General features: G+C 41.9%; 1 protein-coding gene across 2 annotated transcripts in view; it reads left to right on the top strand.

Annotated features, from left to right (window-relative positions):
- Window positions 1–13,565, top strand: part of CACNA1S (calcium voltage-gated channel subunit alpha1 S) — a 515,698-nt gene that overhangs the window by 144,081 nt on the left and 358,052 nt on the right. For both annotated transcript variants that reach the window (XM_063954963.1, XM_063954964.1), the window contains 3 exons: window positions 4,589–4,728; window positions 5,561–5,697; window positions 12,926–13,078. In XM_063954963.1, the coding sequence (XP_063811033.1) occupies window positions 4,589–4,728; window positions 5,561–5,697; window positions 12,926–13,078 (430 nt within the window). The remainder of the gene's footprint in view (window positions 1–4,588; window positions 4,729–5,560; window positions 5,698–12,925; window positions 13,079–13,565) is intronic.

Below are 13,565 nucleotides of genomic sequence, written 5' to 3'. Positions count from 1 at the left end.
CATAAAATTGATAAATTCAGCTTCCAGAATTAACTCTAGATTTGCACAATTTTGTTGCAAGATGGGGACATCTTGGCGATACATCTACATACATTTGGTAAAAGTATGATAATTTGTGTAAACTGGGCACATTTTCTTAATAAAGTAACCAAATCACCATGCTGTGATAATGGAATCACCAAGGCGGTAATGAGCATGTAAAGTGTACTGATTGCAATATGTTTGCTACCTACTGTACTAATGCAACTGCTACTACTGTATTTCCTACTATGTTTGAAAAAATATTTAAGAATAAAATGACACAATTTGGAATGTATCAACATGGCTCAATAGGAATACTTGTGAAAAGTTAACTTAAACATTCATTCATAGATTCTGATATATGGAAGAAGTGCAAATCAAAAATATTACTGAGCCTCTGGAACTGACCAGAAATATGTTGACATTTATTGACAACTAGGTGATTCATTGTGCCCTACGGGCGCTCTTCACACCATCGTAAGGGGCAACTCCCCCTTAACCCTTGCAGGCCCTTGTGGTGTGCAATACGTTTATTATATGGAGTATTACCTCCAATCTTAATTGTGTGAGTAGTTAAATATTGCACGGACAAAGGGCGTGCGATGGTTAAGGGGTTGTAGCCCCTTGCAACGGCGTGAACAGCGCACACAGGGCCTGATAAATCACCTAGTAGGTGCTGTGGTTGGGGGAATGGCGGGTGCGGGGGAGACGCGGATGGGGTAGGGGGTCCAGGGGAGACGCGGGTGGGGTTGGTTTTATGGTTTTGCTGCGTAACTGTTAACACATTTCACTTTTTACTACTTTATGCATGAATGAAAGCCTGTCTATAATATTGTTTTCATTCAGTGAACACTAAGGAGTATATTTACTAAAAGCAGGTTTTTAGAAATGTAGATGTTGCCCATTGCAACCAATCATATTCTACCTATCATCTTCTAGAACAGGGTTGGCCAAACCGGTCCTCGAGATCTACCAACGGTTCATGTTTTCCAGGCCTCCTAGGGATCTGTAGAATTGTCAGTTAGGAATGAATGCAGCACATCTTAATTAGTAATGACTACACCTGTGCACCAGCTAGGTGGTCTGGAAAATGTGAACTGTTGGTAGATCTCGAGGACTGGTTTGGCCAGCTCTGTTCTAGAAGGACTAGATACATGATAGGTAGAATCTGATTGGTTGCTATGGGCAACATCATCACTTCTAAAAATCCGCACCTAGGGCTTAATTCAGGCCTGTTCGCTCTCTAGGTGTTTTTTGCAGTTCTGCGTTCCCATAATCGCCGCCAATAGGGGAGTGTATTTTCGCTTTGCGAACGCATGTGTAGTAGAGCTGTACAAACAGATCTTGTGCAGCCTCTGAATAGCCCAGGACTTACTCAGCCGCTGCGAACACTTCAGCCTGTCTGGGACCGGAATTGACGTCAGGAACCCTCCCTGCAAACGCTTAAACACGCCTGTGTTTTTCAAACACTCCCTGAAAATGGTTAGTTGACACCCACAAACGCCTTCTTCCGGTCAATATTCTTGCGAATGCCTGTGTGAACAGATCCTTCACACAAATCCATCGCTGAGCGGCGATCCGCTTTGTACCCATGTGACGCACCTGCGCATTGCGGTGCATACATATGCGCAGTTTAGACCTGATCGCCTGCTGTATGAAAACGCAGCATAGTGATCAGGTCTGAATTAGGCCCTTAGTAAAATGATTTACCTTTATTAGCAAATACAGCACTTCAACTGATTATTAACACCAACATCTTGTACCTGTGTTGACTTTTATGTTTTAGGTTCTAGGGGCCTAATTCAGATGTGGACAGAGTAGCTATCACTGCAGCTTACATGGAAGCAGGAGTGATACAGATGTAGCCACAATCATCGTGGCTACATCTTGCCGTGATCACGCCTTTTTAGGCACAACCATGTGCACGTCTGGGACGCGCATGCGTCCCATTTGCATGAATGAGAGAGACAAATGCAGCAGCTCGCCGTGAGTGCTCATCCGGCACAGATGTAGCCACGAGGATCATGGCTACATCTTTAGATCTAGTATTTTAATGCAGCAGGAGGCGTCACACCTGCAGCATGCATTACTGGTCTGAGCTGCGTCCTATTATACAGTATCGGATCATCTGCGACACCATTGGCCAGCTGCATAACACATAGGGGTGACACAAGCTGGCTTCTGCACCTACTACAAAGAGGCCAGGAAATCTCTGTCCTCCCACAAAGATACTTGCCCTGTCCCTCCCAACAATGGATGCCTCTGTTATGGGAAACTGAAGCTGTCGCCGCCCCTTCCTCACCCCCAAATAGCATCAGACTGATGTCACAGTGCGATCTACAGTACGTTGCAAGTACCGGTCTGATGCATGCGTAAAGCAGTGGTGCACACAGGTGGTAGGGGCTTATGAGAACCCAGAACCCCCCTGATGGATCAATTGTATTTTGAGAAGTCCTGTGTCACATGATCAAAGCCCCACCCTCTAACAGTGGTATGCAGAGCCAATATGATGTGATTATCATAGATTGTGTCATATTTGGCTCCTCCCAACATACCCACAAACACACCCAACTGCCACAAAGAGGCGTGGCCTAATGATGTAGTGCTTGGCCTAGAATCGAGCACCCATCAAAGTCATCATGCAGCAGTCTCTTCCCTCAGCAAGCAAGTGTGTGTGTTCTATGCACTACAGTTTGTGTGTGTACAGTATATACAGTATATAATATATGATACCTGATGAAAATGACATAATAAAGTCATTGAAACGTTGTAACCATGCTGCTATGAGTGACTTCTTCTCCAAGCCGCCAGGAGTGGCGCACCTCCGGATCCAGTACTGACATTTCTGTGGGGGCACCCGCTGCTTGTTATTCTGTATTGGGAGAGCCGGGAATAGTGGAACATATATATATATATGTGTGTGTATCGTCTGTATATAGATGCAGGTATATACACACGTGAATAGAGGGAAAACACCCTCCTGGAATTTTGCGTTTACGTCTGTCAAGAGCTTTCGTACCTGAATCTGGCCCTATGTTAATATTTTCATGGAACTGCCCTTAATTAACACTTTCTTTGAAATCCTGAGGATAATTGGATATGCTACTTAGCGTAATAATTGCTCCTTAGCACTTTAATTTGTAGCCTTTGGCAGAGCTCATGTCTTCCCTACAGTTTTCTCAAACCCACATAATATATTTATATGTTCTACTGTGAATGCACATTATATTATATTATAACTGAGAATAGCATAGCACAATATACTCATTCTAGCTGGAAATTCAGAATCAGGAAACTCTTTCATAGGTTATTACAGAGTGTCTGATTCAGAGATGGCGCAATGCCGATGTTCCAGTCAACAGAGCAATTATCCAAGTGAGGTTTTAACCGCACAGTGATTGATAGGAAGTGACTGTTTAGGGGAGTTAACGTGGGGTAGTTGGAAAAATGCAGGCATGTCATGGCTGCTTTTGGGGCGTGTTTTTGCCATCAAAAAATAAATAAATGCTTAAAAATTGCACCAAAGACTGTTGCTCATATACAGTATAATAGTAAAACAAACAAACAAACAAACAAACATTAAACAGAAAGGGCCCAGAAGGCGCTGTCTCTCTTATATTCGTCCACTCAATATGGCAAAAGAACAATGGTTTTCTTCAGCCATCAGCTGTGAGCTCTTATGTACAAAAACATGGTGCCTGCGTCCCTACTTCCATGTCCAGTCTACATATCCATAGGGCTACCCTTAAGCCTGAAGTTCCTTGTTCTTGCCTGTAGCTCAAAAATGTGTACACAATTGCGAATCAGTTGTAATAGCTTCAGGTGAACGTCTCTTTTCATGTCTGAATGGCAACTTCACTTGCTGATATCAGCAGTAGCAAAGTCGAAAAAAAATCCCACTTGCAATTGCATTTGCGTCCATCTCTTAGAGCCAAGACTAGAGCACAAATCAATTAGGCTGAAATATTAAGCCTTAAAAAGTGATAAAATGGATAGTGAGAAAGAGTGACAAATGACCAGCCAATAAGTTCCTGTCATTTTTGAAACACAGCCTGTGACATGGCAGCTAGGAAGCTGATTGGCTGGTCTATTAGATAGGAAAAAAGCAGACACCCAACTGACTTTTCAAACATTTGAATTCCCCGTATTATCTGTCTCCACTCCATCACTTTTTAAGGCTTAATACATTTGGGCCTTAGTGCTGTATTATATCTGTTAGTAAAGTGTTTTTTTATAGAATCTACAATTACAAAAATGTTCCATTAGAAGAACAGAAAAGTAAATAACTAATTTAAAGACACCACATACAACAATTTACTGACTCATATTTCCTTGGGACAGATATGTCCCCTGAAGATAATTGTGATGAGTACTGTATAGCCACCTTTACTGAAAGGTTATCATTACAGTACCTGCCTAAAATTATCAAGTGAGTTCTATTAGGGAAAAAAACTAACCTGGAGAACCCCTTTAAAATTAGAATATCTGTTTCAAATTAACCTAAACGTTTAAGTCAAGTATGAAATAGTTTGCAAATATGTTGACCTTCTATTGTTCTAATTTATAGGAGAAGGTTGAGTACATCTTCCTGTTTATTTTCACAATTGAAGCATTTTTGAAGATTGTAGCTTATGGCTTCATATTACACACGGATGCTTATCTCCGCAATGGATGGAATATTCTTGACTTCACCATTGTTTCTGTAGGGTAAGGATATGTACATATACAGTATGTATGAAAACTTAGATTCTTCCAATTGTGTTCATTCAATAATGTTAGTGAAAAGTATAAGATCAACCATAGACTAACAAGGACAATATAATTATAATTCAAATAAAGATTATATAACCATTGTTGTCTTTACCCCTTTCAACAAGAAAGAAAGTTTATTCTTCTAAACATTTTTTTCTTTTCATATGTCATGCAACTAAAATTAATGTAAATGGTAAGTTCTTAAGTCATAATTTGATTATTCATTAGATACCTTTGTAACAGTGTCAGTAGTTTACAATGGCATATACATTCCTGCTTCGAGATAGATATATATATATATATATATATATATATGTTTCAGCTTCTTTCTTTTTTTTTGGGGGGGGGAGAGGGGGGAAAGGTTTGCCAAATTACTGCCTTGCCCGGGGTGACAGGAATCCTAGTTTCAGCCCTGACACTCCACCCACTATTAGGTGGGCGGGTAGGTCCAGGAGGGTTATACACTGAAAACGAAAGAATGAAGACTGTGTTCATGTTTTGATCAAAACATTTAAGCTTCAGCCCAGAATCAAGCCTGTGGTTTTGAATTGCGTCTGATGACCCTATTAATATGTAATTAAGGAGCAGTTGACGCAGTATCTGAACAGTCTTGTGCAACCTGCACTGGCATATATAACTTGGTGAATAAGGCATATTTAATAAATTCTATTACTCCTGTATGTTTGGATCCAATAACAACCATGTTGGCAAAAATTTACAGAAAAAATATGTATGTTTTATGTTGCATTGTTTCTCATGTAATATTAAACAAAATATTCTATTACAGAGTTTTCTCAGTGGTCCTGGAGCAAATTAATAAACTTCAAGGAATAACTACCGCAGGAGGTGGATCCGGATTTAACGTCAAGGCGCTGAGAGCTTTTCGTGTCTTAAGACCCCTTCGTTTGGTGTCTGGAGTGCCCAGTAAGTTTTACCAATTCCTTTGTGAAATTGGCGATATGATCACTTGTAAAACATAAGCAATCGCAAGAGCTCATAACAAATATATACTGTATATCTGTAGACCTTCCTCTTATTCAATATGGTACTCCACTGTAATGCTGTGACATCCTCTGAAGATCCCTTAGGGTTTCTCTCCTGAAGGTTCTTCTTTAACTCCAGCTGAATACTCTCTCTCTCTCTCTCTCTCTCTCTCCCTGAGGGGCGGCGACCGGGTACTTTCTTTAAAGAAATGTGAAGCTCGTTGGATCTACAGGCTTGACACCATTGCCCCACGTGGCCTTAATGAACACAATCCTCTAAATATTTTCATTCATTAGTTGGTGAACGAGAATCATAGTTTGATTCTCCTCTTTATGAGAGGCACAACAAGTGTTATGTGTTATGTGTATATCTTATATGTTTAGTGTTAAGTGTTGATAGTGTAGGCTATCTTTATATTGTTCTAGATTTTTTTCATTGGATAGTCCAGTTTCCTGCCGGGTCCTCTTCTATAGCAGTCTTAGAATATTTTTATAAATATATTTAATATACGTCTATGTAACATGTAGAGTGATCCACCTGCTGTATATACACTTGTCTGGTACCTTTTGTGTTGAGCGCTCCATATAGTCGCTGTATTGGAGTGGAGTGCCTTACATTCTCTCATCTACCTCCACCTATATGGTTAATATTGAGCTTTAAATAGATTCTATTTGTTTAAAATACTAGATAACTATGATATATAGGTGTTTTGTCTACATGAAGCAATGACATTGGCTAGGCTGAGATTTATGGCATTGATGGTTTATTATAACTATATAGTGGAACGCAGCCCGCTGTACGTGTGGAGCGCATGTGATGCGCTTCCGGCACTTCCGGGTTTGCGTTCCACGAGGATGACAGGATGTGTCTCATTAGCTGGTGAAGTGTAATAGAAGCACTTCCGGGTGCTTCTGGGTGTATATACTGCGCTTTTGCGTCTTCAACATTAGGTGAAATATACTGCAGCATCATTTGTAGATGCACTGTATAGTGCATCTGGTGAGTTGGTGGGTATGTATTATATGCATCTGTGAACGTTTAGATTTTGTGTCCTACGTTGTTGTTATTTGTAGTGAGCCGGTGGAACGCATATGATGCACTTCTGGTATTTCCGGGTGTGCACTGTGCGTCCCCGGCTGATGGTGGTTAGGAACAGGTGTGTATAATTGAACCTGCTGATATGTATGGTGTAACAGACCTTTGTGTTAGTGTTATCTTGTGATATACTTTATGCAGTGTTGGGGCGCCAGCATTGTCAGGTGTGGTCATTGATTATTGATGATTGTCTAATTAATGTTTGCTGTGTTGCTATATAAGGGGACCCGGTATGCATAGTCAGTATGCTGTTAGCTGGCATGCTGACTGGATGTCTGCGGTGACTGTCTTGAAAAAGACCTTATAGGTCGAAACGTCGACTATTTATTGATGACTGCGGTGAACTAATTAAAGCCTTTTAATTTATTGGACTGGTGAGTGCCCTCTTTTGAGATCTCTTTGGTCTCGGATACCTGGTATATGTGAAACTCTCTTTGGGGTTTTTTGAGGAGCACCCCTATATATGGATTTTTCTGATGTGAGTGCGGACTTTCAAAGAAATTATATGTATATATATATATATATATATATATATATATATAAAATAATGGATATTGGCACTCAGTGGTCTTGTGTAAACAATCACTCGAACAGCATAATTTAGCTGGCAATGTTTCGGGCCTTCCTTAGCCTGTTTTCAGACAGTACAGAACCCTCATTGACAGATGCCTGGCTGCCACTCGTCTCCTTTCTCCAGACCAAATCTGAGGAACAAGGAAGTCTCCCTGCCTATGTCCAGTGAGTTGGTTGCCATGTCAACCCGATGCCTGCAGCTGAGCCGGTACACAAACTTTATACACCACAATAATGCCTAATAATAAAGAAGAACAATATTGCACATCCCCAGGGGTCTATTCATGAAGCAGTGAAAAAGGATTAGTTGCCATGAGCAACTTCTCCACAGGCTCACTTCTCCACTCTTTTCACTGCTTCATGAATAGCTATCTCTAGAGCTATACATTACTAATATGGGCAATGTCACAGAACAAAGAACATAACAAATAAATAATAAAGAATAATTTTATGCAAACATACTGTCCATTTAAAAGGTAGAGACAAATATGCTGTGTCTACAAAGGCTCTACAGAGAGGGAACTAGAGAATTAACCACGCTCCATATCTTGACCATTAGGAGACACAAACAGATCACAGGAACAACACGCTAAGATTTAGCTGCTCATTTAACCCTTGTGATCTCACAGCGTCCAATATAGATCCACTTGGACTCCAAGCGTAGCAACTTCCTGTGTCTGTCACCCCTTCTACGATCATCAGGTACATGATTGATTATCATATGTGTAAAATTGGAAATGCTGTTGATGGAATTCTGCATAATGCCTTGCAATAGGTTGTTCTGACACCTTTCCGCCAAGTGCAGCGCTAATTGCGGATCTATGGGGGTAATTCAGACTGGATCGCTACAACGGCAGTGAACGCAGTCTGAATTACTTTGTGGAGTGTGCACGTGCAGTGGCCGCACTGCGCGTGCGCACCCCGGGAGCCCAGTGAGATCCTATCAGCATCTCACTGGCTGTGATCGTCTTTGCCTGATCGACAGGCAGAGGCGGTCGCAGGGCGGGAGGGGGCGTGCCAATGGCATTAGAAAGACATTGGTGGGGTGCGGTCCGGACAATGGAGGCATGTCCGGACCACTGGGGGGGTGGGCTGCGGTGGTTGCGTGATGTCACACGCAGCAGCTGCGACACATAACGTGGCAGGTAGCTCCCTGCCAGCACGAAGGAGCTGCGCAGGTAGGGTGCTACTTGCTAGGAACAAAAGCATCACTGCTGTGCAATGCATTTGTACCTGTGCGGGGAGGGGGCAGGGCCTGACATGCGGGGCGGACTAGCCCTGTGCTGGGCGTACATCCGCATGTCAGAGTAAATGATCGTAGATGTGCTAAATTTAATGGAAGAAATACAAGATCACTGACAATCTCCCTCGACCTGGGGCTCCATGCAAGATCTCACCTCGTGGAGTATCAATGATCATGAGAACGGTGAGGAATCAGTCCAGAACTACACGGGGGGACCTGGTCAATGACCTCAAGAGAGCTGGGACCACAGTCACAAAGGTTACGATTAGTAACACACTACGTCATCATGGATTGAAATCCTGCAGCGCCCGAAAGGTGCCCCTGCTTAAGCCAGCACATGTCCAGGCCCGTCTAAAGTTTGCCAGTGACCATCTGGATGATCCAGAGGAGGATTGGGAGAATGTAATGTGGTCAGATGAGAGCAAAATCAAACTTTTTGGTATAAACTCCACTCGCCGTGTTTGGAGGGAGAAGAATTATGAATGGCATCCCAAGAACACCATACCCACTGTGAAGCATGGGGGTGGAAACATCATGCTTTGGGGCTGCTTTTCTGCAAAGGGAACAGGACGACTGATCCGTATTAAGGAGAGGATGAATGGGGCCATGTATCGTGACTAAGGAGTGGCTCCGTAAGAAGCATTTCAAGGCCCTTGAGTGGCCTAGCCAGTCTCTAGACCTCAACCCAATAGAAAATCTGTGGAGGGAGTTGAAAGTCCGTGTTGCCCGGCGACAGCACCAAAACATGACAGATCTAGAGGTGATCTGCATGGAAGAGTGGGCCAAAATACCTGCTAGAGTGTGTGCAAACCTGGTCAAGAACTACAGGAAACGTTTGACCTCTGTAATTGCCAACCGAGGTTATAATACAAAGTATTGAGTTAAACTTTTTGATTGTCCAAATATTTATATTCCGCAAGAATATACAAATACATTGTTTAAATATCATACAATGTGATTTCCTGGGTTTTTTTTTTTTTCAAATTCTGTCTCTCACAGTTGAAGTGTACCTATGATGGAAATTACAGACCTCTCTCATCTTTTTAAGTGGGTCAACTTGCACAATCGGTGGCTGTCCAAATATTTTTTTGCCCCACTGTATGTGCTGTGTTATATCTTTACACCTGTGTTGGCTTTTTATCTTCTGCTTCAATGTTTTGGATATTGGGATGGCATCAACTTTTCTCCTCACCATGAGATGAACCTCATCTGTATATGTATGTTGCTTAATAATTTCAGATAGTGTCTTCAAGCTCAAATCTAGATCCTCCTCCCTACTGGTAGATTCTTTGTGGATACAGAGACAATAAATTTGCTGTATATACAAAGGATCTACAGAGAAGGAACTAGAGAATATGCCATGCTCCATATCTTGATCATTGGGGATGAAATCAGATCACAGAAACACGCAAAGATTCAGTTGCTCATTTAACCCTTGTGATCTCACGGCTTCCAAAAGATAGATCCACTTGGACTCTAAGCATAGCAACTTCCTGTGTCTGTCAACCCTCCTGCGATCGTCAGGTATGTGATTGATTATCATAAAGATGTAGCGAGCCTCATCTATCCTGCGATGCGTACGCACAGGCTTACACATTTTGGGATAGCGTGAATGCTGTATTTGCAGCGATAAGGATGCTATGGGTTCACATGTGCCTCCAACATATGTAAATACTTATATGGCCCATGTACAACAGGATCTCTTATTTCGTAGTCATGTCAGGGACAAGATAATCTTGTAAAAGAGGTATATACAGTAAACTATGTGCTTCTCCTATGGAGAATATGGAGAAGTAACTATGATGAATTTCATAAGATGATGGAGGACATTAACAACTGTGAAAGTCCTACTACGTTCACATTTAATCTAAGCCTTGGGGAGATATCCTATCTGGATGTCAAAATTAACATCTGTGGCAATAAGATCCTGACAAGAATATATACAAAACCAACGGACAGGAATACCCTGTTAAGGGCTGACAGCTATTATCCCCAAGCCACCATTAAGAGCCTCCCTTTCTTGCAATTGTTGCGGGCAAAGAGAATCAGCAGTAGTGAGTAGGATCTAGATGTGAGTTTGAATACACTATCTGAAAAGTGTAAGCAATGTGGATATACAGATGAGGCTCTTCGCATGGCGAGGGGAAAGGTTGATGCACCAGGACAAAATACACTGGGTGCAAAGATATAACAGCATAATAGCATTAGGAGTATTTCCAGATCTCTGTGGCCCATCATACAAAATGATAAAGAACTCAGAAGTTGAAGCACTTGAGGATACTGCAATGCTACAAACAGTGCAAGAACATTAAGGATTGTACAGTATATGCAAATGTAACACATGAAATCAGAGATCCATTTACCTGTTCAAGTTCCTATGTAATATATTTGGTGAAATGTCCATGCGGCATGTGCTATGTTGGTAAGACCATGCGCTACTTTAAGGAGTGGATGGCCCTACACAGATCCGCAATTAGAGCTTCACTTGGCGGAAAGGTGTCAGAACAACCTATTGAAAGGCATTATGCAGAATTCCATCACAGCATTTCAAATTTTACATATATGATAATTGATCATGTATCTGATGATTGTAGGAGAGGTGACAGAGGAAGTTGCTACGCTTGGAGTCCAAGTGGATCTATATATTGGACGCTGTGAGACAGCTAGGGTTAAATGAGCAACTGAATCTTATTGTGTTCTTATGATATGTTTCTGTTTCCTAATGATCAAGATATGGAGCATGGCTAATTCTTTAGTTCCCTTTCTGTAGATCCTTTATAGATACAGCATATTTATTGTCTCTACCTTTTTAATGGAAGGCATGTTTACATATAATACTCTATGTATTTACTAAGCCTTAGATGGAGATTAAGTGGACAGAAATAAAGTACCAGCCAACCAGCTCCTTACTGGCATTTTTCAAACTCAGCCTGTGACATGGCAGTTACAGTAGGAGCTGATTGGCTGGTGCTTTATCTCCGTCCACTTTATCTCCATCCAAAGCTTAGTAAATAGACCCGTGTATTCTTTATTTGTTATGTTCACTGTTGTGTGACATTGCCCATATTGGTAATGTATTGTGGTGTATAAAGTATGTGTACTGGCTTTGCTGCAGGCGTTGGATTGTCATGGCAACCAACTCACTGGGCAGAGGCAGGGATACTTCCTTGTTCCTCACTTCCGGTCTGGAGGATGGAGACGTGTATCAGCCCGACGTCTGTTGGCGGGACCCGGAGGAGAGATAAGGTGATATCTTTTGTATTGTTTGTGTGTATGTACTGTACTGCCTGAAGATGGACTAATAAAGGTCTGAAATGTTGCAAGCTATGCTGTTCAAGTAATTGTTTATACAAGACCACTATGTGTCGATCTTCGTTATTATATGACCTACACAAGCATCAGGCACCATGGCAACAGCTTAATGAATGGGAGTGCTGGCCAATCAGATTTTATACATATATGTTTATGGACATGTGAAAATGAAAGCCACTCTCCGGAGATATATTACAGCCATGCAACAGTTTGTTATTGTAGATCAGGTTAGTGAAAAAAAATACAAGACCAGTTCTGGCTTTGGGGACAAGTGAATAGCCCTGGCAGGGTCAATTTTCCACTGTAAATTCAGGCAGCTAATTAAATTCCCCCTTTAGGGGTATATTCAATTACAGTCGGAAGTTACAACAGCGCGGATAGACGGCCCTCTCTGCCGATAATCGGAACTTTCCGACACTTCAATATTTAATTGAAGTCTTGTTTTTCGCCCTGTCGAAAATACCGAACAAGTTGAAAAACACATGGATGAGCAGAAACCATGTGTTTTCGACCCCGCTGCGGTCGAAAAACGGTCCATCTTCGACCATTCATTTTCGCCCATAAGAGAAGGCGGAAACAAATGGTCAGAATTGGAGGAGAAACGGGAGGAAACGGCCCGATACTGAATACTGACGTGTTGGATCCTCTCCGTCGGAGAGGATCCGACTGTAATTGAATATACCCCTTCGTCTCACAAAAGTATTTAAAGGAAGTAAAAAGGCTAAACTGGGTAGTATTTTAGAAGAACAATTAAAATGTTATTCTATTGCAAGGGTGTTTATAAAGTGCAAATCTTATTGTGTGCTGGGGCGGGCCGTAGAGGTACATTGGTGCAAACTCAATGTGTTTAACAGGGAGCATCATGTGCCATTACATGTAGAAACTATAGAAACTAATAGCATATAAGCATTTTCATCTGCTAATGATTGTGTACTTCTTCTCTAGGCCTCCAAGTGGTGCTAAATTCCATAATTAAAGCCATGGTTCCTCTTCTGCATATAGCTCTTCTGGTTCTTTTTATGATTATTATTTATGCAATTGTCGGATTAGAGCTATTTTCTGGGAAGATGCATAAAACATGTTATTACACAGGAACAGGTGAGATTGTTAAATAATAACCGCATACATAATTCAGTTATATTGTGTGATATGGCTTATGGCCCTCATTCCGAGTTGTTCGCTCGGAGTTTTTCATCGCATCGCAGTGAGAATTCTCTTAGTGCGCATGCGCAATGTTCGCACTGCGACTGCGCCAAGTAACTTTACTATGAAGAAAGTAAGTTTACTCACGGCATTTTCATCGCTCCGACGTTCGCATTGTGATTGACAGGAAATGGGTGTTACTGGGCGGATGCACGGCGTTTTAGGGGCGTGTGGCTGGAAACGCTACCGTTTCCGGAAAAAACGCAGGAGTGGCCGGAGAAACGGTGGGAGTGCCTGGGCGAACGCTGGGTGTGTTTATGACGTCAGCCAGGAACGAAAAGCACTGAACTGATCGCACAGGCAGAGTAAGTCTGAAGCTACTCAGAAACTGCTAACTCGTTTGTAATCGCAATATTGCGCGTACGTCGGTCGCAATTTTAAG

This window comes from Pseudophryne corroboree, chromosome 2 (genome assembly GCF_028390025.1).
Source record: "Pseudophryne corroboree isolate aPseCor3 chromosome 2, aPseCor3.hap2, whole genome shotgun sequence".
NCBI classification, from domain to species: Eukaryota; Metazoa; Chordata; class Amphibia; order Anura; family Myobatrachidae; genus Pseudophryne; species Pseudophryne corroboree.
This window is presented reverse-complemented; position numbering and strand designations above follow the sequence as displayed.